At 34.0% G+C, this 25,228-nt stretch overlaps 2 protein-coding genes across 9 annotated transcripts in view; both read left to right on the top strand.

Moving 5' to 3' along the window:
- G2E3 (G2/M-phase specific E3 ubiquitin protein ligase) overlaps positions 1-2,097 on the top strand; it is a 62,544-nt gene extending 60,447 nt beyond the window's left edge. For all 4 annotated transcript variants that reach the window (XM_036881364.2, XM_036881362.2, XM_057488522.1 and 1 more), the window contains 2 exons: positions 87-277; positions 1,154-2,097. In XM_036881364.2, coding sequence (XP_036737259.1) covers positions 87-277; positions 1,154-1,410 — 448 coding nt within the window. In that variant the 3' untranslated portion in view covers positions 1,411-2,097. The remainder of the gene's footprint in view (positions 1-86; positions 278-1,153) is intronic.
- A 4,536-nt stretch (positions 2,098-6,633) lies between these two features.
- Positions 6,634-25,228, top strand: part of SCFD1 (sec1 family domain containing 1) — a 90,483-nt gene continuing 71,888 nt past the window's right edge. For 4 of the 5 annotated variants that reach the window (XR_008992524.1, XR_005023895.2, XM_036881366.2 and 1 more), the window contains exons 1-7: positions 6,640-6,746; positions 8,371-8,441; positions 10,755-10,843; positions 15,029-15,119; positions 19,265-19,387; positions 21,227-21,314; positions 24,810-24,899. Coding sequence is in view for 3 of the 5 variants with exons in the window: in XM_036881366.2 (XP_036737261.1) it covers positions 6,689-6,746; positions 8,371-8,441; positions 10,755-10,843; positions 15,029-15,119; positions 19,265-19,387; positions 21,227-21,314; positions 24,810-24,899 (610 nt within the window). In the remaining 2 variants the exon portion in view is untranslated. Of the gene's footprint in view, positions 6,747-8,370; positions 8,442-10,754; positions 10,844-15,028; positions 15,120-19,264; positions 19,388-21,226; positions 21,315-24,809; positions 24,900-25,228 lie in introns of all 5 variants that reach the window. The other variant, XM_057488524.1, reaches the window with a different exon arrangement.

The following is a 25,228-nucleotide window of genomic DNA, read 5'->3' as shown; positions in this document are numbered from 1 at the left end:
GTATATGTGGTGATGAATTAGCTAGAAATGTATGATAATACCAAGCATGTATATGAATCTGGGCTCATTGTTTTTCTTCTCTTAAGTTTTAAGCAGGGTCTGAAAACTCTTGGTGTTTTGGAGAAAATTCAGACTTACCCAGAAGCATTTTGTAGCATCTTCTGTCATAAACCTGAGAATCTTTCCACAAAAATCCTTAGTGATCTTTTTACAGTACACACGTTACCTGACGTACAGGCTTTGGGATTTTGGAACAGTTACTTACAGGCTGTTGAGGGTATGTGGATGTCTTATTTTTATTTAAATGCCTTAGCATATTTGTTTCAGAATATTAGTTTATTTCTTTGAGTTTTGTGGTAATAAGACTTTTATTTGTTAACTCCATATTTAATTCCTTATTTCAAAACAAGTTTGCTTACTGAATTGAAGGTGATGAGGAAAGGTTATAGAATAAAATTACATTTTGCAATTTGTTTTCCTCTAGATAATTTGAAATGTAAGATATTCTTCCTAGAAAACTTTAAACATGTCAGTGATTGCCACAACATAGAATAGTCTTAAAGCTAATCATCCATTTCATCTTTTTCAATTTTAAGTTAAAGTTAATTATTCTTCATCCATTGGTTAGGGCTCTGAGAATGCTAATTATCATTGAGCAGTAACAACGTAAAATCATTCCATTTAATAGATTGGACCAAATTTAACTCCCAGTTGAAATTTTTTAGCTGCTGTTTGGTTGCTTTAAACGTTTACACATTTAGTTTTTCTCTCTCAATTTATGAACTAGTTTATCAAACAGTGATAAGCCATGGTTTAAAATTGTTTCTAGTGTGATATGCCAAAAAGGTGGAGTTTCAAAACCTATTGAACCTCTTAAACTATATGATAATTGTATATTAGAGAAGATATTTAAATATACAGAAACTAATTTAACTAGATAATTTTATAAGTCCTACTTTGAAATTCAAATAAACATTTATTAAATGTACTGTTTTCCCATTAAAACACTTACTGATTTGGTTTGCCCAAGATAAATGTGGGAGTCTCTGCCTTTCAGCATTCCTAGTCTAGTTCTAGGGAAGCATCTTTGATGATAGCAGTGTATAACATGGATTTATTTTCTTTGTTTTTCTCTTCTGGGTAAACTTTTCAGATGGTAAATCTGCAACAACAGTGGAAGACATTCTTATTTTTGCAACTGGTTGCAATTCCATTCCACCTGCTGGATTTAAACCTACTCCTTCAATTGAGTGCCTTCGTATGGATTTTCCTATGAGGAACAAGTGTAATAACTGTTTAACTCTTCCAATCACCAGTACATACAAAGAATTTCAGGAAAATATGGACTTTGCTATAAGAAATACTCTAAGACTAGAAAAAGAAGAAAGTTCGCACTACATTGGACATTAAAATGTTTTGAACAAAGATACTTATTTAAAAGCTGCTATTGATAACTTCCTGTTTCAGCAATCTCCATTATCACTTTTGAACTAACTTATCAGCTTCTTGCCCAATAAAATTTATGATATGAACATAAAGGAATGTTCTGGCCACTTAAGCAAAAAATATTTGATCTTTTTAATTAATATACATGCTTCATAAACCTTAATATAAATAGTTTTAGAGCAACAATACAGACTTTCTTCAAGTGTAACAGTATGGTGTATATAAGAAAAAACTTGCACTCTCTGTTTTTGTAAATTAGGATTAGCCACAATTTTTCTAGTTTATGCAGTTTTCAAATTACTCCTTATTTTAAAGCATTAAATAGAAAAGCTAATAGATAAATACTGTTATATAAATCAAAGGTGCATATATTCAGGGGTATGTGCTATATGTATCCTTTTCTAGGATGGCACCAAATTGGTTGCTTAAAATGTTTTTAGATTACTGATTTATATTTAAAAAGACCCACACTGTAATTAGATTATCCTAATGGGAAGTATTATATAAGAAGCAGAATTGCACTAATATTCTAGAATCTATGGACATTCCATACTCTTTTAAAAAACAGTTCCAAGGTGGATAAAATATAGTTGAAAAAAACTAAGAAAGTGTCTTCTCTAAAGCCTTGGCTTTAGTCATGTAGTCTTTTTTTTTGCATCTCGCTGTGGATCATACATCTGATCCACAGTCATTTTGGGTATCTGAATGATCTCTGGATTGCCATGTGGTCGGTTTGGCTATATGACAATTATTATCAAAATAGTTTGATGATAGGTAACCTGGCACCATTGCATTATTTACAGTTACCTTCTTTGCTCTTAAACAATATCTATTGTTATATAATCAGTGTAGAAATATGTAAGAAATATGAAAAATCCTCCCTAATTTCATTATGCAGAAATAACTCTGTGTTTCATTGTTTAGTTCTATAAGCTGTTTACATTTCCTTTCTTTTTAAACTTATTACTGTTACTAAAAGTGAGAGAATACCTAAAAGTAACATGGAATCATGTAATAACAATTTGAAGATATATATTCCCACAGTCATGTCCCCATATTTATATTCTTGGAAAAGAATAAATTGGAAAAGTCTAATATCCCTAATCTGTTATCAAATATAAATTGGTTTTCCACCAAAGCAATTGTATGAGAGTTAAATCATTTTGACAGGCAAATTGCTTGGTTTTAACCACATTTTTCTTTATGTACAAAGCATGTATTGTCTATTGCCACATTCTCATCATCCTAAAGACACAGCCTTAAAATTATTGATATTCTTAAAGAAAAATAAGATGATTGACTTGATAACAGAAATATATATATATCAATACCAAAGGAGAAAAGTAAAACATAATTCTTTTGTTTCACTTATTGACAGACCCAGCAAATTAAAGTTTCATGTAAACTTTAAGTTTTTAAGAACTTATGTATCTTATGTTGAATTGATTATTAAAATTAAAGGACTAATTATCAGAAAAGTTTCCATATTTAACAGAAGCTTCATGCTCACCATACATCTTTTATTCCAAATGTGTTCATAAATGGGATTACTTTATTTCTTAACCTACCTAGTTTTTATAAAATTTAAAAAGCCTTTAAACCAATACAACCAAAAAAAAAAAAACTAATTAAAACTATTTTCTGGTTTCTTGTACTTTTAATAAATTTCCTCTACCATGGTGATTAAAGCTGATAAACATTCATAAATCTTTTTGGGTAGGGAGGGATGGTAGGTAGGCAGTGTGCTTGTGTTGGCTACAATTAGAAAGTCCTCATTTCACTTATGTGTAAATAGGGCCTTAGGATAAGGTAGTGTAAATAATTTAGGATATTCACATTTTAAAGTGAAGCATAGTCATATTGCAGAATGCTTGCTGGTTTTAAGCATGTTCCATTAGTATGATTTTTAGATTAATCTATATAGTCAAGGCATATCAGAAACCTGTAGGTTATTTATTTCTTTGGCAGGTTTTCTATATCAAATGGTTGATATTTTTTTCTCTATTCATTGTTAATAGCCAGTGCACAATTCTTACATGAGTTTTTAAAAATGTGTATATTTTAATCATCTGCATGCTGTATATTTCAAGCTTGTTTTCTATTGCTCTCAATATTGAAGAAGCCCATAAAATCACCTGTTAAGCATCTACTGTTAATAATCTTTGGTTAGTTTTATATTAATTGTTATTAAGGTTTTTGAACTTTTTGATATGGTAACTTCATCTGAACACCTTTTATACAATCTGTTAATATTTAAGGTAAAGATTCTTTAAAATATCTCATCAGAAACTAGTTTATAATTTTATACATTGTAATATTTAATTTCCATTTTATGAGTAAGCCATTATTTATTTGTTTGGGCCAAGTAAGAAGCCTTCATTTGATCACTAACTGAGAATTCACTTTGGCTTCTCCTTTATGTGAAAACTTATTTTTTCCCTAATATGGAAGTACTTAATGCTAAATGCTAAGTAAAAGAGAGTATAATGGGTAAGTTTTCTCTGTGACTTTGCCTTAGCATTCAGTAACAACAAAATGATTAGAAAAAGATTGTTTCTATGTAATTTGTTTATATGGTGATTATCACATGCTTCATTGTTACTTTTATAATATTTAGTTTTCTATGCCTCGAGCAATGCAATGCAAGTCTTATTTATGCTTTCAACTAATATGATACAAAGCATAAGAAAACATTGAATGATGGGTTACCTGAATGTGTATGACCTGTAGTTTAGGAAAATCTGGATGGCTTTAGAGAGACCCAGTTTTCAAGTTCTCATTTTGACTCTTAGCTTTTCTAATTGCCAAACATATTCCGAACATACCTACAGTATGCCAGGTGTTAAGCTAGGTGATAGTTTATGTGTCAGCCTTTTTCCCCATTCTTTAAAATAAGACTTCAGATGTAACCAAAAAAAAAAAAAAACACACACTTATAATGGAGTTTTCTAAATAAATATGTTTATGCTACTAAATGAGAAGGGCTTATATAAACTAAAATACTTGATAAGATTTAATAATGTTAAGATTCTGAAAGTATTAAGTAGATACAAGATCCTTTACTCTCCACATTTGAGAGACCCTGCAAGCAGTTGTTACCTGATACCCACAAACCTCTCTTGAATGAGCTGTTTTGAGGTATTCTGTGTTAAAACTATCTCCTAAAGTAAAATAAGTTTGCCAGGATAATTATTTAACCCAAAAATCGACAGGTAAAGTCAACTAAAAGACTACAGTAAATTAGGTTAACACTGTGAAGCCATGGTTTATTTTGATTCTTCCTGATTCTAATAATATGTAATATACCTTACTCAGTCTCATCTTTAGGATTATTTGTCTACTGCCACTGTTCTGTGGGGCATAGTTTTATACATTTATTGCTCACACATGTGCACTCCTTGGTCCAGTCTTTGTCATTTCATATGTATATACTGCATATAAATGTTAGAAACATTGTCTTAGCATTTTATATGAATATAGTCATATAGTCTTGGGGAAAAGTCTGTGATAGAACTGAAATGGTTAGATGGTAGATTTGCATTTCAAAGTCTAATTACCGCAAGAACAATATTGGACTCTCAGATACTGGAAGATGGGAAAGCCTGGATATTTTATGTTCCATGGAAACAAAAAATGAAGTAGAACTTTCCCCTCTGTCAGCAAATGTCATTTTATTACAACACACCTAGATCATAGTGATTCCTTCAAAATATTAGTGATAGCACTCAATAAAACCCAGTTAATTTCTTGGTGAATATGTCAATTAGTTATTAAAAATGTGATGTAATTTTAATGTAGGTTAATAACCTTTTACCAGCTGCTCCCTATTTTCCCCACTCCCTAACCCCTGGTAGCCTCTTTTCTACTCTTGTTTTCATGAGTTTGAACTTTTAAAAATAGATTTCACATATAATTTTACAATGCAGTAATAAACTTTAAGCTATAAGGTAAGGTCTGAGAATCTAACACAACAAGGTGACTATAGTTGATAACAGGGTATATTGAAGTTTGCTAAGAAATGTTCTCACCAAAAATAAGTGAGGTGATGGATGTGACAATTAACTAGATAGGGGGAACCCTTTCACAATGTGTACATATATCAAAGTGATCACAATGTACACTTTAATTACCTTACAAATTTTGTCACTTATACTTCAAAAAAGTTGAAAAAAGTTACAAGGAAAATAATATACGTTCAGTTCTAGGGTGCTTCCTAATGGTGTTAAAAGATCACCTGTCTTTAAGTGTCATAAAAATAAACGACTTACTTGTGAACTAGAGAAATTAGAAATAGAATTTTGCTTTGTAGTTATGGTAACTTTTAATACATTTCATAAATTTGAATGTTAAGTCTTCAAAGCAGATTTTGAGGCACAGTCTCATTTCAGAATTTGGTGCAGCATCAGAATGAACATATTCAAAACTAATGCGATGTCACTAGTGAACTCTTGAACGTTAAGTGAGTTATTGTGTATCCAGTTTTGACATCCAAAAAAAATCTATGGATTAAATTAAAAATGATCGTGGGTACATCTTGTCATCACGTGGCTTCAAGTGTACGTTAAAACACCGCCCTGTCCTCTCACGTCCTTTCACCCAAAGTAATGGTTTGTGATTTTGTGGTTATTGAAAGGGGAAAAATTACCAGTTTGCCGTCTTGCACCTTCCTGGCTTCTGTGCCCATGTAGGCAAAACACCCTGAAGCCAGACCATTTTCCGTAACAGACTGAGAAATCTGCCAGATGAGAGCAATGTTCCAGAACTGCCTGTTTCCCCGCGAAAAGGGAGCAAAGGGAAAACTTAGCTGCACTGGGAAACAGGAGGAAGCTATCATTTAAAATGCCTTCTTTGTTCCAGGATCTTCATTTACTTTAGTCCTATGATCCTTAAACTTCTATTGTCACTTCAGTGATCTGTAAACTACCAAACTAATTGTTGGCACAACACCATTCTCCTACCCTACTCTCTTTAAAGCAACTCCCATTTGAGAAGCTGTGGCTTGATTAGATAGGATAAATATTCCTTGTATTTCGCAGCTGAAAAGTAAACCGTAAGCGTTTGGCAGTTCATTTCCACCGGGTCTTCCAAGTTCTGCGGAAAGGGCAAAGGGTGTGGGAGGGTCGTCACGGAGAAGGCGGGTCCGGCCCCCGGGATTCTCCTTTGGCTCCGCCCTTCAGAGCTTTGCTTCCGGGGCAGTCGGGGTGGCCACGTCATCGGGCTCTGCTCGCCTGCCCGGCGGTGGATGGTGGGAATCAAGATGGCTGCGGCTGCGGCGGCAAGTATTCGGGAGAGACAAACAGGTACCTATTTAATTTCCTTCCCCTCCCTGCGGTTTTGGGACCACCATGGAGACATCCTTTTCCTCTGCTTGTCGCCCTCACCCGGTGACCGTGCGTGCAGCTCCGTGGAATTCACTGCAGTTCGAGGAGCATCGAAAGCCCCTCCCCTTTTGAGTTTGAGAGTAGAGATGCCATTAGCTCGAGAGACCGGCTTGTCACTTGTGCAGGAGAAGGGCTTGAGAAGTGGGCCGGTTGCTACTGTTTTGCACTTGTTTCTTTCCTACCGGGCCTCAAAAGGCCATTACAGGATCTGAACAGCTGGCATATTTTTACCCGGTATTACTACCTGTGAGGTCCCGGATTTGTCTCTGCGCGCGGTTCAGTTCTCTCCCAGTTTTAATGTTGAAAGAGTTTGGTTTTCTGACACTTCCACCACAATTGCAGCACAATGGGAGAATTAATCCAGGAGTACCTTTTATGCCTCCTGGTGTTACTTCATTTTTAAATATCAAAGCTTTTTATTTACATATTTTTATATAGTACTGTAACACCTATGAGCTGCTAAAGTATTAAATAATTTATTGCCAAATAAATTATTGGCAATGTGTATTATTAGCTGGGCATTAGGTACTAACATTTTACCAAAAAATGTCTGTATGCACGTACACATAAATATACAAATGTATCACTGAAGTCAATCTCTTATTTTACCTGCTTCAAGAAACAGGCACTTGGGTGAATGAATAGGCTATAAATTGATATTCAGGTGATTTGCATATTATAAAATATTCTGTTAGGAGCTGGGTTGCAGATTGTTGTGTATTACTTAATAAAGTTTAATCTAAATGCTTCTGAAAATCAGCTAAGTGGATTTTAGGTGTGCCAGTCTTTTAAAAACTAAATCATCTAACTAGTACTCTCCCTTGACTATTTGGCCATCTCACTTTCACATAGGAATATATTAAGATTTTTCTTTAGAAAAGATTTCTGAGTCTGCTGTAACACATGAGCAGATGAGCAATAAAAACTGCAAATTGCTATAATATACAGAGAATAACTGCTATGACTTCAGAAATTTTGTGTTTTCTTAGCAGGGGTTATCAGTTACCCATTACATATCTGCAAAAAAGTCTCACTTTTTCCTTAGAGCATGTGATATTAAACAATGTAACTTTTCACTGAATCTTGACAGGATAAATTGTCCATAAAGTGTACTCCAAAATAACTAAAAAAAATAGACGTGCCATATAAAGGTTTTGTATACAAACCAATTAAATATATCGTTGATAATTTTTAAGAAAGACTGATCTTAATCTGTGCTTTCATCCAGATAGTAAATAGATAACAATATCAGTTATCTGTTGAGGCCACTGCAACTTCATGATTTGCATCTGTATAAAATATAGTGTGGGATTGTCAGGAGAAATGGAAAAGGCTTCTTGCTTAATATTTTTCCCATTTTCCTCTGGGTGCAGATGCTTATTGTATTTTAGAAGATCTCCCAAATATGTGCCAATTAGCTGTTGATGTAATTGTTTTACTGATAGTTTGTTTGAGATAGTAAGTAATAAATGTTGTGGGGAGAGCAGGGGATGAAATCCTAAAAAACAATGGTAGTATTTAATAAGACTATTTTCATTTCCAGTGGCTTTGAAGCGTATGTTGAATTTCAACGTGCCTCATGTTAAAAACAGCACTGGAGAACCAGTATGGAAGGTAAAGGAGTTTAATGGAGACTATTTCCTCTTTCTTGGCCCTTACTATAGTGATTGGAGAGAAATTCTTGTTATACTGAACAGTAGTACATTTTAGTTGTAATGCATGAATATCTTATTTAACATGTCTTTTTAATGTGAATCTTTTTGGTAAATGTGTTATGGAATAAGACTTTGGGGAAAATGGAAGTTCCTATGGCCAGGCCAGGATCCTCACCTGACCCTAAACTGTTTGATGAGGTAATTGGCCTACTACTAGGCTAATACTTCCACACCCACAGACAATGAGCTGTTACTTACTGAGTCACCATATAAAGGGCTCTGTCCTGTGGGCAGTGGCAGAGATGAAGGTGGATTATGGACCTGCAGACTGCCAGATGCAGACATGATTTTAGTGCTCCACCACCAGTAGAATAAAGCTGGGTATAAACCCTTTTATCCCAAGAATGTTCCATCATCATTTCCTTGTCTCACTGAATCCATAGTGAACTTGCCCCAGGCTGAAACCCTCAGGCAAGATAAACAGGTGATAGTAATACTCACCTAGGGATTCCATCTGGTCTCTGAGGTGGGGGCCTCACTGATAGGTCTTTATTTACTCTGGTTGATCTTCTTTGAGAAATATTGGAGAACCTTTGAACTCTGAGCTTTTTCCCATTTTTTGAGTTAAACCGTGTTCACTTTATCTCTCTCTCCCAGGAGTTTTATATATAAAGTTAAGTTTAAATCTGTTAGTTTATAATTTCTTTATACTTATCTCTTGCCAACATTTAAGAAAAGAAAACTTTCTTACAAGTTTGGATGTTTTGAAAACTCATGAGTCCCTGTAAGTCCCTTAGGTTAAAGCTAAAGGTGGTTAAAGTTATCTATGTTGGATTCATAGTTTAAGCTTAAGTGTTGCCCTTTATTTTCCCTTTCCTTCCTGTTTATTTGTGGGCATCTTCTTATTACCCTTTGTATACTAGTGTATTCTTTCTAAAGAATACACTGTATTGAGCTTTTGAGTTAAAAAGCTTGAGAATTTCTTAGGTACAGGTATGTCTCAAATTCTTTCCATGCCTATCAGTTCTATATCACAAGATAATAAAACAGATGTATTGGGACTTAAAGAGGGAAGATTTTTGAGGGACGCAACATCCAACCTCTCATAACTAGAGCAAGAAGAATTTTAGTTTTTCTGAAGAAAATGCTGGCATTCAAGAAAACCATGTTTTCATGACAGCATGTTTTAGCCTCTAGTGATTTCTTACTCAAAAAAAATTATGAAAACACTTGCTAGTTGAAGTGTCTCTTTTGTTTAATCCTTAACTCTAAAACTAATTTTGAGTTAGAAGACCCAGTTGGAGTTCCTAAAACTCAAAGGTGTCAGTTTCAGTACTTTTTAGAATGTGAGGAAATGCATATAACAGAATAAGGCTAGCAAGTACTCTTTAGGGACTTAATTTTTAAAATGAATTTATTTCTGAGATTCTTAAATTGCTAAATTTTCTTTATAGGTTTGGAACTTGTTGTGCATTAGTCTTGAGTGATTCATTTTTCTCAGAAAGGATATGTGTGAACTGGGTAGGGGAATGTATGTGAGTTTGCTGTATGTTCAAAGTTTTATAATAGTTTTAAGATGAAGGTTTTATAGTCTTCAATATGTTTTTTTACCTAGAAAAAATTTACATAATTATTTATTTTAGCCTAATAATGCTTTTTAAGAATGGATTACTACGTGAATGGACATTTTGTTGAATAATGATGGATAGTATTAAATTGAGTTAAGAATAAGAATTCAGTACTGTCTTGCCAGTGGGTTTCAGCCCCGGGCAAGATCACCATGGATTCAATGTGACCAAAGAAATGACAGTAAAACGTTCTTGGGGTGAAAGGTTTATACCCAACTTTATTTCCATGGTGGCAGGTCAATCACTAAAATCCCATTCACTTAGAATGAGTCAGCATGCAGCAAGCAGTCTCTGCCTCTAGACCTCTCTGCCCACACCACCATCCTCTGGGCCTCTATCCTCGGCGCTGCCACCACTCCAGCCTCTGCTCTGCTCTCCTACAGCCTTGCAGCCATGCCACCCTGTCGCCAAGAGCACTGGGCAGGGCTCCCCTTATAGAGTCAATAATGACATATTGCCCACATGTGTGTAGTGAGCTAACTGACCAGGGCCAGGTGAGAGTTCTGGGCCACAGGAACTATCATTTTATCCACAAGTAAAATGATTCATTAAAAGAAAATGTACCTCAACATTTTCTTATTATGGGTTCTCTATTGATTGTTTACTGATGATGATGTTTAAAAAACACGTTTTTTTAAAACTAGGTGCTCATTTATGACAGATTTGGCCAAGATATCATCTCTCCTCTACTCTCTGTGAAGGAGCTGAGAGACATGGGAATCACTCTGCATCTGTGAGTTTTTATATATTTCTAATAATGACATCTGTTGTCAAGCACATGGTTAAAGATGTCTTTGACTACCCTGAACTCAAAATTTTGAGGGAAATTTTTAGAGAAAATAACGTTAGGTTATAGTACTTGCCAACATTTTTTTCCTTCTGTTCAACTTTTTACTTCCGAAGTTAAAAATAATCCTGAGTTTGAGGCTTTATAATATAAGAATTAAATGTTCTCTCTTGTTTCTGTTTCTACAGACTGGTTTACCTTCTTAAGTGAAGGAAAAGAACTGGATGTCTTAAGGTCTTTTCCAACTCTGAAAATGTTTTTTTCCTTTAATTTAAATATACTTTATAAAAAGAGGAATATCTAGTTTATCATTAATAAGAAAAATTTAAGTAACTCTGAAGTAATGATTGTCAATCATCATAGGGGCCTATTTTGTCTTAAGTACTGAATTTATTTGATTACATTGCATCTGATATGTTTGATGAATAAAACAAATTGCATGACCTCATAGAATTGACCCAATAGAACAATTGAAGAAGAGTTATGTTCATGAATAGATACTAGTACTTTTATGTACTGAAGAAGTCCAATTTTATGGTGTTCCAACCTATCTAATTTTCATCTGTGATGTTATAATATATTGAATTGAAATATGCTCTTTTATTGGGAATGTGGTTTTAGAATGCCAGTGAGTAGCATATCAGAATCTAGTTAAATTGTTAAATTCTTCAATTTTATATTGACTATTTAAGTTAATAGAATATATTACATTAATTCTAAAATGTACTTTTCATTTTCTTATATTTCCGAAATTAGGATCTATCTCTTAATTCATGTCATGCCACAGTTTAATGGCAGCATTTTCTGCCAATTTTAGTGCAAATTTTTTTTTTGGTATCATTAATCTACAATTACATGAGGAACATTATGTTTACTAGTTTCTCCCCTTCACCAAGTCTCCCCCCACAACCCCATTACAGTCACTGTCCATCAGCGTAGTAAGATGCTGTAGAATCACTACTTGTCTTCTCTGTGTTGCACAACCCTCCCCATGCCTCCCCCCACACTATACATGCTAATCGTAATGACCCCTTTCTTCACGCACCCTCCTTATCCCTCCCTTCCCACCCATCCTTCCCAGTCCCTTTCCCTTTGCTAACTGTTAGTCCATTCTTGGGTTCTGTGATTCTGCTGCTGTTTTGTTCCTTCAGTTTTCCTTTGTTCTTATACTCCACATATGAGTGAAATCATTTGGTATTTCTCTTTCTCCGCCTGGCTTATTTCACTGAGCATAATACCCTCTAGCTCCATCCATGTTGTTGCAAATGGTAGGATTTGTTTTCTTCTTATGGCTCAATAATATTCCATTGTGTATATGTACCACATCTTCTTCATCCATTCATCTACTGATAGACATTTAGGTTGCTGCCATTTCTTGGCTATTGTAAATAGTGCTGCAATAAACATAGGGGTGCATCTGTCTTTTTCAAACTGGGCTCCTGCATTCTTAGGGTAAATTCCTAGAAGTGGAATTCCTGGGTCAAATGGTATTTTTATTTTGAGCTTTTTGAGGAACCTCCATATTGCTTTCCACAATGGTTGGACTAATTAAATTCCCACCAGCAGTGTAGGAGGGTTCCCCTTTCTCCACAACCTCGCCAACATTTGTTGTTGTTTGTCTTTTGGATGGTAGCCATCCTTACTGGTGTGAGGTGATATCTCATTGTGGTTTTAATTTGCGTTTCTCTGATGACAAGCGATGTGGAGCATCTTTTCATGTGTCTGTTGGCCATCTGAATTTCTTCTTTGGAGAACTGTCTGTTCAGCTCCTCTGCCCATTTTTTAATTGGATTATTTGCTTCGTGTTTGTTGAGGTGCATGAGCTCTTTATATATTTTGGATGTCAACCCTTTATCGGATCTGTCATTTATGAATATATTCTCCCATACTGTAGGATGCCTTTTTGTTCTTTGATGGTGTCCTTTGCTGTACAGAAGTTTTTCAGCTTGATATAGTCCCACCTGTTCATTTTTGCTTTTGTCTCCCTTGCCTGGGGAGATATGTTCATGAAGAAGTCACTCATGTTTGTGTCCAAGAGATTTTTGCCAATGTTTTTTCTAAGAGTTTTATGGTTTCATGACTTACATTCAGGTCTTTGATCCATTTCGAATTTACTTTTTTGTGTATGGGGTTAGACAATGATCCAGTTTCGTTCTCTTACCTGTAGCTGTCCACTTTCGCCAAAACCAACTGTTGAAAAGGCTGTCATTTCCCCGTTGTATGTCCATGGTACAAATTTTTTAAATAATAATATGTTTTAAAATTGATAGTACCTTAGGTTTCATGAAATACGGTATTTTACAAGTTTTTCCTTCCGTTTTTCTATCACACTTAAACTACAGATTGTTGTTGGTAGCACATTCATTTTTATGAACTGAAGTTTAGCCTGATGCCATCCTAGGAAATGTTTTATTAAAAGCATTGGTTACTATTGCTGCCTCAGTGCTTAACTCCTTTATTTTACTAATGAAAAGGCTAAAGTTTATGGAGTTTAAGTGATTGTCCCACAGTTGTACAGCTAAATAACAGTAGTCATGGCCAGATTGCTTGACCACTAATTCTGTGTGTTTGTCTGCTGACCATAATGGCTCAGTAACGTGACCGGCAGAAGTGAGGCCTAACTCAGTACTTCCTTAAGGGGGTCACAGGTCATGTCCCAGTCAGAGTCATGGATTCTCTGCCCACCTGTTGCTGTTGGCGCCCGCACATGGAAAGTTTGCACAGCTACCCTGGTGAATTTCTGTGCCTCCTGCTCTTGCCTGTTCTTCCCTATTTGTTGGAGAATACTTCATCAGTTACTTTATACTCTGCAAGCTGGTTTGGACTGATATGTAAGAAACAATGACAAGTTTCCAGAATATGAAGTAGTGGCTGCAGCCCTTTAGGGGGGCCCTTCAGTTGGACACCAGCATAAAAAGACAAAAACCAGTGGCTGCCATAGCATTATAATCCTTCTGGTGTCAGTAGCTGCAGCCAAACTGATGTAAAAAAGTTACTAAATGCAGACCCACAGGCAGCATGTGTCTCTTTCACTCTTCTTTATAGGAAGATGACTAAACTACTGTATCTAGAAGGATGTTATATTGCTTATAAAAGGATGACTAAAATATTGTAGAAATATAATGTGATCATATTTCCTGATATAAATATGGTGAAATCTTACAGTGAAGAATAAAGACATGTTGTGATTTGATACTGGGATATTTTAATGAGTATACTCCTAAACTATAAAAAGAAGAACTGTAAAGTGATATAATTTATGAGATACTTATTAGATGGTCGCTTTTTCATTTTCTTATGAAGCAGTAAATACAAAAAAATAGGTTCTAAAGTTTTAAGGAAGCCTTCACATACCTTTCATTTTAAAATTTTATTTTATTTATGATTAATTTTTTTCTTTGCTTCTTGTTTTGTTTTCTCTCTTTTGGAGAACTACACTTTCTTTGCATTCACCTTCCCCCCCCATATTTGTATGAAAAATGGGAATAAAATTGGTTTTGAATGTGTTTTAGTTCTCATTCAAAGAAAATATGGGTAGAAGAGACAGTCTGACCACAAAAGTTATTAAAAATAAGGTGATTGGAGTAGAAGAAATGAAGAGGAAGAGGAGATTAGGATCTTACTAATAAATAATAATTGTAAGATAAATTTTAGCCGAAATAAGCAGGCGAAGAGAGGGAACAAAGGGCCAGGTAGTTTATTTGAACGCCCCCGGCGAGGTTCCCTAGTCAATGGAAATGGAGGCTGGGGAAGTCCGCGCGAAAGTAGACAGGCAGCAAGTTTTTAAAGAAGGTAGGGGGAGGCAGAGCTTAGATTTACAGCGGTGCGAGGATTGGCTAGCTTAAGGCACATTTTTCAGGTTGGGAGGGGGCAGCAGCCGGGGACTTTGGCACGTCATCAGTGCCTGACGTGCTCCCCACCCCCCCAGTGCCTTCAACCTTACAATAATAACACTGATACAATGAGGAAGTTAGGTTAAGTGATTAAGTGCAGCAAGATCTTTTAAAGTGTTGGTTACTGTCCTGGACTGGTGAACTCCTAGTTTGAAAAATACTGTCTTAAATATTTAGTAAATATTGTTATCTAAAAGTTACCACGGAGAAAGTGAGTTTTATGTTCTTTGTCTTCTAGACTTCTGCACTCCGATCGAGATCCTATTCCAGATGTTCCTGCAGTGTACTTTGTAATGCCAACTGAGGAAAATATTGACAGAATGTGCCAGGTAATACGAGTTCTTATTTTCCTGACTCTTGAATGTGGGAACATATTTTTTTTTTAATCTTAGATGTCCAGTGTGAAAAACCAGCAATTCCCTTACCCAATTTTCTGCTTTAGTTTTTGAGACTATTTTGAGTTTTAAATAGACTGAAAGATTCAAAATTTTTGGCTGAACAAGGATTATGTTGATTAAGACTGAGTCCAGCTTTAGAGAACAGAAAACCTAACTATATTAGTTTTAAAAATAAGATTTTATTTTTCTAAGATAATAGCAAGTCTGGGAGTAGGAAGTCCAAGCTGATACAGCAGCTCCATAATGTAATCAAAGGCTCAGGCTCTTTCTCATCTGTCACCTTTAGTTTGATATTTTTCATTGTCTTGCTTATTGCTTCATTGATGCAAGGTGGCAGCTGTAGCTGTAGAACATCTATGTTCAGGGCAAGAAGGAAGAAATGGACTGTGCCAGCCCTGACTGTTCATTTTGATTCGGAAAGCTAAACTCTCCTAGAAACTCCCAGAATACTTTGATTTATGTCTCACTGGTTAGAATTAGCTTCAAGGGAGGCCGCAAAAGTTAATATTTAGCTGAATGTATTCACACCCCAAACAAAATCTGTATTCTTTTACCAAGGAAGAAAGGATAAATGAATGTTGGATAGGTGGGTAGTAGTGTCTGCCACAAGTCACAAACCTCTTTACTTGCTATTGACTGTTAAATCAAATTGTTATTTAAATTGTTAATGGAGGTCACGTATTTTGTGTCCTGTGTAGCTAATGATACCCAGCTTTCTTTTTACTCTGTGTAAGCCTGACTATGCCATTTTTAAAAGAGGTATGATTTGTCTATCCCTTTCTCTTTCCTCTTTAAATAAAAGCTTTATTGACGTGGACCATACAGTTCATCTGTTTATAGTTTGCAAAGTGTACACAATTAAGTGGTTACTAGTATATTCAGAGTTGTGCAACCATCACCATAATCAGTCTTTAGAACATTTTCATCCCTTCAACTGTTACATCCCTAACCCGCTGACCCCATCTCTAAGCTGCTGTTTGTTTCTATGTATTTGCCTATTCTGAATATTACATATGCATGCAATCATATACATGATCTGTTGTATCTGGCTTTTTTCTCTTAGCATAATGTTTTCAAGGTTCATCCATATAGTAGCTTTTTTTTTTTATTGCTGAATAATATTCCATTGTATGGATATAATAAATTTTGTGTATCCATTTTTATCAGTTGATGGGCATTTGGATTGCTTCCACCTTTTGCCTAGTATGAATAATGCTACCATTTATGTACAAGTTTCCGTGTAGACATATTTTTATTTCTCTGATGTGTGTAAATGCCTAGGAATAGAAATGCTGGGTCATATAATAATGCTATGGTTAACCTTTTGAGGAACTGCCAGACTTTTTCTAAAGTGGTTACATCATTTTATATTCCCTCCAGCAGTATATGCAGGTTCTAATTTCTCCAGATGGTTGCTAATAATTTTTATTATCTAATATGTTGATTGTAGCCATCCTAGAAGGTATAAAGTGGTATCTCCTTGTGGTTTTGATTTGTATTTTCCTAAGGACTAATGATGTTATATGTCTTTTAATGTGTTTATTGGCCATTTGTATATCTTTGGAGAAATGTCTGTTCAGATTCCTTGTCCAGTTTCTGATTGGGTTGTCTTTTTATTGTTGAGCTCTTAGAGTACTTATATGTATTTTGGATATTAGACCATTATCAAGAATATATTACTTGCAAATTTTTCTTCCCATTCTGTGGGTTATCTTTCACTCATGTTGATGGTATCCTTTGGAAAACAAAAATTTTTAGTTTCAATTTTAAACTTAATTTTACCTGTTTTTTTCTTTAGTTCTTGTGCTTTGGGTGTATATATTTCGGAGAAGCCATTGCCAAATCTCGGTTTTGTTCAAAGCTTTTATAGTTTTGGCTCTTATGTTTAGGTCTTTAATCCATTTTGCATTAAATTTTATATATGGTATGAAGTAAGTATTCAGCTTCATTCTTCATGTAGCTATCCATTTGTCTTAGTATCATTTGTTGAAGAGATTATTCTTTCCCCAGTAAGAACAGTCTTGGCAGCTTTGTCAGAAAGTAATTTACAGTAGATACATTGGTTTATTTCTGGACTCTCAGTTCTGTTCTGTTAATCTCTATGTCTGTCCTATGCCAGTACCACACTGTCTTGATTACTCTTATAACTAGTATCGAAATTAGGAAATTTATTCATCCAATTTTGTACTTCATTTTCAAGATTGTTTTGGCTTTTCTGGGTCCCTTGAGTTTCCATACTAATTTTAGGATTTGCTTGTCAGTTTCTATAAAGAAACCACTTGGAGTTCTGATAGAGATTGCATTGAATTTATAGATCAATTTGGAGAGTATTGCCATCTTCGCAACATTAAGTTTTCTCATCCTTAAACGTGGGATACCTTTCCGTTTATTTAGATCTTTAATTTCTTGTAGTAATGTTTTATATGTAGTGTGCACAATAGGTTTTACACTTCTGTTAAATTTATTCCTTCATATTTTTTTAATGCTATTAGGACTGAAATTCTTTTCTTAATTCCATTTTTAGGATTGTTCATTGAAAGTGTATAGATACCCGGTTGACTTTTACATATTGATCTTGAATCCTGCAACCTTGCTCAATTTAGTGTCTTTTAGAAACATCTCCATTGTTCTTTGACCACTTCTTCCTTCTTGGTACAATAATGTTCCATTCTCATTATGTGCTTCTCTGCCTAGCCCAAGAGTCAACCATTTGTCTAAGGGGCCCTGGTTGCTTTTTGTAAGAGAATGGTATTTAGAAATCAGCATCTGGGCATATGTGTAGTCATTGCTAATAGGGTGTCACAGGTCTTAAGCCCTCTCTTGCACTGAGTTAGGAAATGTGTGTGTGTATACAGAGGTACATATTTATATATGCTTATATAGGCATATATGTGTGTGTGTGTGCACACTGCTACATACCTACACATACTTTTATATCTATGTTTAATTCTGTAAATCTCTCTATTTATCTCTCTAGATAGATGGACAGATAACCTCCAAAACTGTTTCAGTCTAGAAATACAGGATTTCTTCTAGCTTTTACTTTTCCTCTTCACAAATTTGTAACTCCTTTCTCTGACAGTGAAAAACATGGCTCCCGGTATCTTCAACATATTTACTTATTTTCTCAGTCCTCTCAATGTTTAGTCTTTCATCCTTTAACCAATCTCCCAACCCTTGCTAAACCACTGCCCTGCTCAGCCACCTTCTCACACAGGCTCCAACCCCTCTGTTTTTCACATTTAAACATCTCTGAAATCAAATGTGTCTTAAAATTGATGGTGTGTTATAGAATTTTATTAGCAGTATTAATTCTTCCTTAGTGTTACATAAAATAATAGTTCCTATTATAATTGATAGATCTTTTCTTACTTAGGAGAAAGGATTCAAATAGTCTATGTTGCATATTATAAGAAAGAAGGAGTTTACAATAGGCCAACAATTCTACTTCATAGTGACTTTTTTTAGTCAGATTCAGTTTAGTTACAAGTAAGTCTGTAAATATATTCCTGATTTGAAGAAATACGGTTATTTAGATAGCTGTTTGCCTTGAGTTTAAGAAGATGAGTAACTTTGATTTAAGAATTGTGTAACTTCAGTTTATACTACTTGGGGATGCTTGAGAAGTGGTACTTCTGGAACTGGTTTTTGGAATTACAACATGTCTATAACAGTGAAGAAAGTATCTTGTGCCATCACATGACCAGAGCATTAGAATGCAGTGTCTACTAACTATAATAAACATTTTGCTATATAAGAGGGCCACTTCTGTATTTTTTTTTTTAAGAAAAATGCAGGTACACTGTTTCAAAGAAGTTTATGCAGTATTATAATTAATAAGATTTTATTGATAATGTAATTATAACTATTAAAGTATATGTCACTTATAGCTGTTAATCATCTTCATAGCTTTGTGCTCTTGAGATACTTTTTTTGATTGTCATTTATGTAACCTGTCTTTTAAATATATATATATTATTCTCCAAAACTTTATTCTTAACAGTATCTAAAAGATTTTCATTTGTGGTCATCCTTTATACTGTCTTATAAGAATGAAGTATTTCTTGCATTTATAGGATCTTCGAAATCAACTTTATGAATCATATTATTTAAATTTTATTTCTGCTATTTCAAGAAGTAAACTGGAAGATATCGCAAATGCAGCATTAGCAGCTAGTGCAGTAACACAAGTAGCCAAGGTGAGAGATTTTGGTTGGCCAATGACATTTGTTAATATAAAATGTAGTAAAGTTCTGAAACCTATTAATTGACACAGGTGGCTAATTTACAAAGGGCCAGTACAACCTTAGAAAAATTGGACTCAGTACTTGCAGAAAGAGTTCTGATAATGTAAATTATCTTCAACATGAACTAGGCAAAATCAACCAAACTAAAAAAAAAGAACCTTTTTCAATGAATTTGAAAGACAAAAGCTGAATCAGTTTTTATTTTAGGCAGGGATTTGTATAATCATTTTAGCTCCACTGGAAATAGTTTTGCAGTTATATTGTCGTAAATTTTACTAAAATATGTTGACATTGTTGTATCTGTAATCACTACAGTCCCCATAGTATTTCCAGATCTTTTCTTACTTAGGAGAAAGGATTCAAATAGTCTATGTTGCACATTACAAGAAAGAAGGAATTTACAATAGGCCAACAATTCTACTTCATAGTAGTGACTTTTTTTAGTCAGATTCAGTTTAGTTACAAATAAGTCTGTAAATATATTCCTGGTTATAGCCCTGTTGTGTCCTGTGCTTCTTGAATTTGAACAAGACATAAAATTCCAGGGAAGAGGAATAAAGAGGCACAAAATCTCAATAATGTAAATTAGTCATGGGTATGAAAGTACAACATACAGAATATAGCCAATAATTCTGTAACATCTTTCAGTGTTAACAGAAAGTAACTGCAGTAGTTCGGGTGAGGATTTAATAATGTAGATGAATATGGAATAACTATTGTATACTTGAAACCAATAAAATATTGTATGTCAACTATAACTCAATAAAAAAATAATAGATTGGGGTGGATGGATGGGAAGGTAAGGAGGATAAAGGGACATAAAAATCTCAATCATAATATAAGTTGGTCACAGGGATGGAAGTGCAGCATGGAGAATATAGTCAGTGGTTCTGTACCATCTTTCTATGTTGACAGATAGTAACTGCACTAGTTGGGGCAGGATTTTATATTAGTGATTAAAACTAATATAAAAATTAAAATTGTGACTGTTCTTCAACATTGATATTCATTCCCAGCCCAACCACAATTTAAAAATAACTTTTGAACCACTGTGTTGTGTACTTGTAACCAGTGTACTATTGTGTATCAACTATACTTCAATTAAAAAAATAAACAAAATAGGAAAAAATCCTAGGGAAATTATATAGGGCAAATAAAAGACTAAACAAACATGCATTTAATTCCCATTTTTTCCCACTGATAGGTTTTTCATTCTTAAATTTAGATAGGCCACAGCTACTTTTGATTAGTTTTTGAGGCTTACAATTAATGTTCTTGCTCTTTTAAAATTTATCATTAACTTTACATAAAATATTAGGAACCATTTCAGTTTAAAACTAAATTTAATTTATTTCTAGTAGTTTTCTTATTTTTCTCCCAATTTGCACTTCTAAAAAACTAGTATAACTTTCCCACACTAAGGAACATTCAAGATGGAAAAACAGTTGTTATGACTTTCTTAGGAAAGTGTGATTAAAACTAATATAAAAATTTAAATTGTGATTGTTCTTCAACATTGATATCCATTCCCAACCCAACCACAATTTAAAAGTAATTTTGCATCTCCTTAAATTTTGTTGTCTGAAAATGTTACTCTACTCCTTGATAACTTATTGTTCAAAGGGTTGTTCTTACTGTTTTGTAGTATTAATTCCTCATTCTTGCCCAAGGAGGCAATCTCCATGTTATAATTCTTAGTTATTGAATTTAATTACAATTTTTTCCATTTTTCCCACTGGTAGATTAAACTAGTAAATATGAAGATTTGTAAATCTTTTCTTTTGTTTCTAGGTTTTTGATCAATATCTCAATTTTATTACTTTGGAAGATGATATGTTTGTGTTATGTAATCAAAATAAGGAGCTCGTTTCATATCGTGGTATGTAAAAACAGGAATACTGTAATTCTTGGTTAACAAAATGGTGTACTGTAAAAACAGTAGTGAACATGTTTAATGCAGTCTGAAACCAGCTTTGTTTACAGTAGTGTAAAAGCTTTTTAAAAGCACAAAAAAAAAAAGTCTGAGAAGAATTCTGTCACATAAAAAAACACTTAATATATCTTTTTTGTAAAGTGCATGAAATACCAATTCTCTGATATTGTAAGTATCCATAACAGCTTGTATTCATGGTTCACTCATGGCAAGTAAGACAGTGTTTTAGCAGTAGGATTCAGTTAGTCATCTAGTACTTTGACCCTTGGGCAAGAACATCTTACTTTGCTTCTCTGTGCTTTATAGTTTCCTCATCTGTAAAATTGGGATAATACTATTTACCTCATAGAATTTTTGTGGAAATTAAATGGATTAGTATGTGTGAAATGCCTAGAAAAGTTTCTGGCACATGGTAGGCATTCAGACAAGGTTGACTAATAATGCTTTTTGTCAAGATCAGACAAGAAGTCAGCAGCTACTGTAATACTGTTGTAGAATGAAGTAAAGAGTGCCATTCTGAAATACAGATTGTTAGACTCCCTTGATTCTTATACCAATTCAATAGTGGGATTGCGTATTGGTATTTGATCAGATGCTGTCTTAACACCTCTGACGTTTCTATTCCCAATTTCGGTTAAATTGACAATTCCTGGGTTATAGATTAAAATGAACAGATGCACATACACACACACACCCATGTGCACACCCACACCATGTTATATTGTCTGTTGATTATTATTTTGTAAAACACTGAACATGAAATCTACCCTCTTAACATTTTTTAAGTGTACAATACAGTATTGTTGGCAATAGATACAGTGTTGTATGCAGATCTCTAGAATTTACTCAACCTTGCTTAAGTGAAAGTTTATGCCCATTGATTAGTTATGTCAAATATTTAGAGAAAATTACAGACTGGGGGAAATGTGATTAGCCTTTTCAGTGAAATAATCATTAATTTGCTACTTAAGAATTGAGATGTTTGGAGAGGATTAGAATTTCAGTGGTTCTTGAGTAGGGAGTATGTACCCCTAAGGGAGCATTTAGAGATGTATAGGGACATTTTTTATTGTCACAATTGGCTGCTGCTAGCATTTAGTGAGCAGGGACTAGGGATGCTAGGTGTTCTGAGGTGTGTAAACTGTGCTCCTAACAGAAAGTCATTGTGCCCACAGTGCCAGTGGTGTACTATTGTGAAACACTGGACCAGATAGTGAACTTCCTGAGGGAAGAGAACATGAATACTTTAATATCACTGAGCTCCATAGCATACTTTCTTGCTAAATAAATAAAACAACATCCATAAAAGGATGTATGTGTTTGCTGAATTTCCCACATAAGACATTTTTCACAGTAGTTTTTATTTCCAGAAGTCTATTCACAATTGACTTAAATTAATCAGCTACTTAGTTAAGTTACATATTTAACACCTAGTTTCCCTTAAGCCTTTAAGCTAAATTAATGACCTTTGTTATATTACTTATAAATCTGGTTGCATAAAAACAAGCACCTTAACTTTTTCTTTGATCAATTAACTCATACTGAAAAGACTAAATTCTAATCAATCCCATTTAAAAACTTAGCAAACTTAGTTTGTTAAATTCCCTTTAACAGTTTAAACAGCATTTATAAATTCAGTATATTAAATTTTCATTTTTAAGTGCTTCAAAACCAGACCAGGCAAACTCAAATCTAACAAGCAAAATCTGTCCAAATATTTAAATAATTCTTAGAAATAAATTTATAGTGAGTCTGAGTGTATTAGACATTCAAGTATTTATAAATTTAATTAGTTTTCTTAGACCCCTCAACTTAAAAGCACTTTAACTATAAGCTCATTTGCATCTCAGCATTACTTTGAGAAGTAGGTTACTATTATTTCCATTTTCCAGATGAAGAAATTGAGGTACAGATATTAAATAACTAGATAAGAAGATAGATTACTAAACTCACACATTCAGTCCAGCCAGACACAGTGTCCGAGCCATTATGTAACTATATGCCAAATCCTCTCAAACATTACAAGTGCATTAGCTGATTATTTAAATAGGTTATTCCAAATATAAATCAAATATATTAATATCATGGATTTATTTGTATCACCTACTTTCCATGGATTGGGAATTTACCTAATAAGGAAAGCAGATTTAGCATCTCAGACTCAGACTACTACCTCAGACAGACCAAGTTGTTATCACAAGTTGAGGTCAGTTCTTTTGCCTGTTCAGGTCAATTCTCATTTAGAGATGTGAGACAGGATATGGTACCTTAGGGCTGTAGACACCCATATAGATTTTACTTGTATCATCAGTGATTGACAAAGTGAGTTGAGTGTTTCCCTGAATTGCTGTCCCCTAAATTTATATAATTCACGTGTTTCCCTTGACCATTTCCATCATGTGATTTGGATAGATGGCAGTCTGCAACACCAAGTAGCAGCATGTTTCCTCATCTAGATTCTGTATTGCCTGCTTGAATTCTTTATTAATAATTTTTATGCTCTCTGCATGGATCGTACTTTTTCCGAATACTTTGATATATAAAGTTGGATTCTGTTTTGCTCTCATGATAATCACAGTTGTATTGAATTTTACATTTGTTTTCATGTTCAGAATGTTGGGAAATTTAAAATAGCATATAAATAATGTTTTAGTCCAGTCAGTCTTTTAACAAATAGTTTCTGAGCATCTATTTGCTGGGCAGTAGGCGTGGGTTTTATGAGAGATGGAAAGATGAATAAGGCAAGGTCTTTGTTAAGGACAGTCTTCACAGCAATGTTACTTAGAATGTAGCTCTGAGAATCACCTGAAGTACTTGTCAAAATTATAGATTTCTTAGAATTATCCTAAATCTATTTAATTGAATTTCTGTGGGAAAGGGCTAAGAATCTTTAATTTTTAATAGTTTCCAGAGAAACTTCTTTCTCTTCTAACATATTTCTACCATGATTCTTATACGTGTTAAGGTTTGATATGTACAATGTAATAGATCAAAAAGGAAATTCATATAACTTATTAAATACAAAGAAAATGATATGCAGTATTGCTCTTGCCATATTGATTTGCATTGTCCTTGTCTCACAATAGTTGGATAATAAAATCAGTAGTTTCTTGAGGCCATCTAGTGTTGGTGAATAAATTATGGGATATAGTATTTATTTCCTGTTTGCTCCTGCAAAAATTATGTACAGTGTATGTAGTGAGTTTTTTTCTTATTATTACTCCAGTATTGATACTACTCATTACTGCTATTGATATTAAGGGGTTTTTTTTGAGGTAGTGTAATTTTTAATCTATTCTTGTTCACTTAATATTTAAAGCATAAGATTTTTCCTTAGTTATTAAAAGTGTTGATTATAAATTGAGTGATAATTTTAAGAGTATAATAAAAGTAAGGCATAAATTTTGGTTACCTTTTTCTCTCTTACCTATGTCATTTTAGCCATTAACAGGCCAGATATCACAGATACAGAAATGGAAACTATTATGGACACTATTGTTGACAGCCTTTTCTGCTTTTTTGTTACACTGGGTAAGTTTTCAAATCTTTCTGGTTATTTCTTCAAAGTAAATTATTTAACAACTTACTTTAACCCATTATATTGTAGTATCCCATTTTATCTATCTGGATCTCTACAAGCTCTCTCTCCAGATTTGGGATAAAATACACTTTTCTGCACTGTATAAAACCATAATTCTAATAATTTATGTAGTTATTCCTCTTGAGTTAGCATTGAGCAAATCTAGAGTTGTCTTCTTAGATGTCTTTGGTAATTGTAACTTTCTAATATATTGTTTGAATGGTTTGGTGAGTTTACCTATGTACCTGCTGATTTTTTTAAATATTCCATCATGACAAAT

Source organism: Manis pentadactyla, chromosome 11, assembly GCF_030020395.1.
Source record: "Manis pentadactyla isolate mManPen7 chromosome 11, mManPen7.hap1, whole genome shotgun sequence".
NCBI lineage: Eukaryota > Metazoa > Chordata > Mammalia > Pholidota > Manidae > Manis > Manis pentadactyla.
Note: the sequence above shows the minus strand (reverse complement) of the source record. Positions and strands in the feature narration are given on the sequence as shown.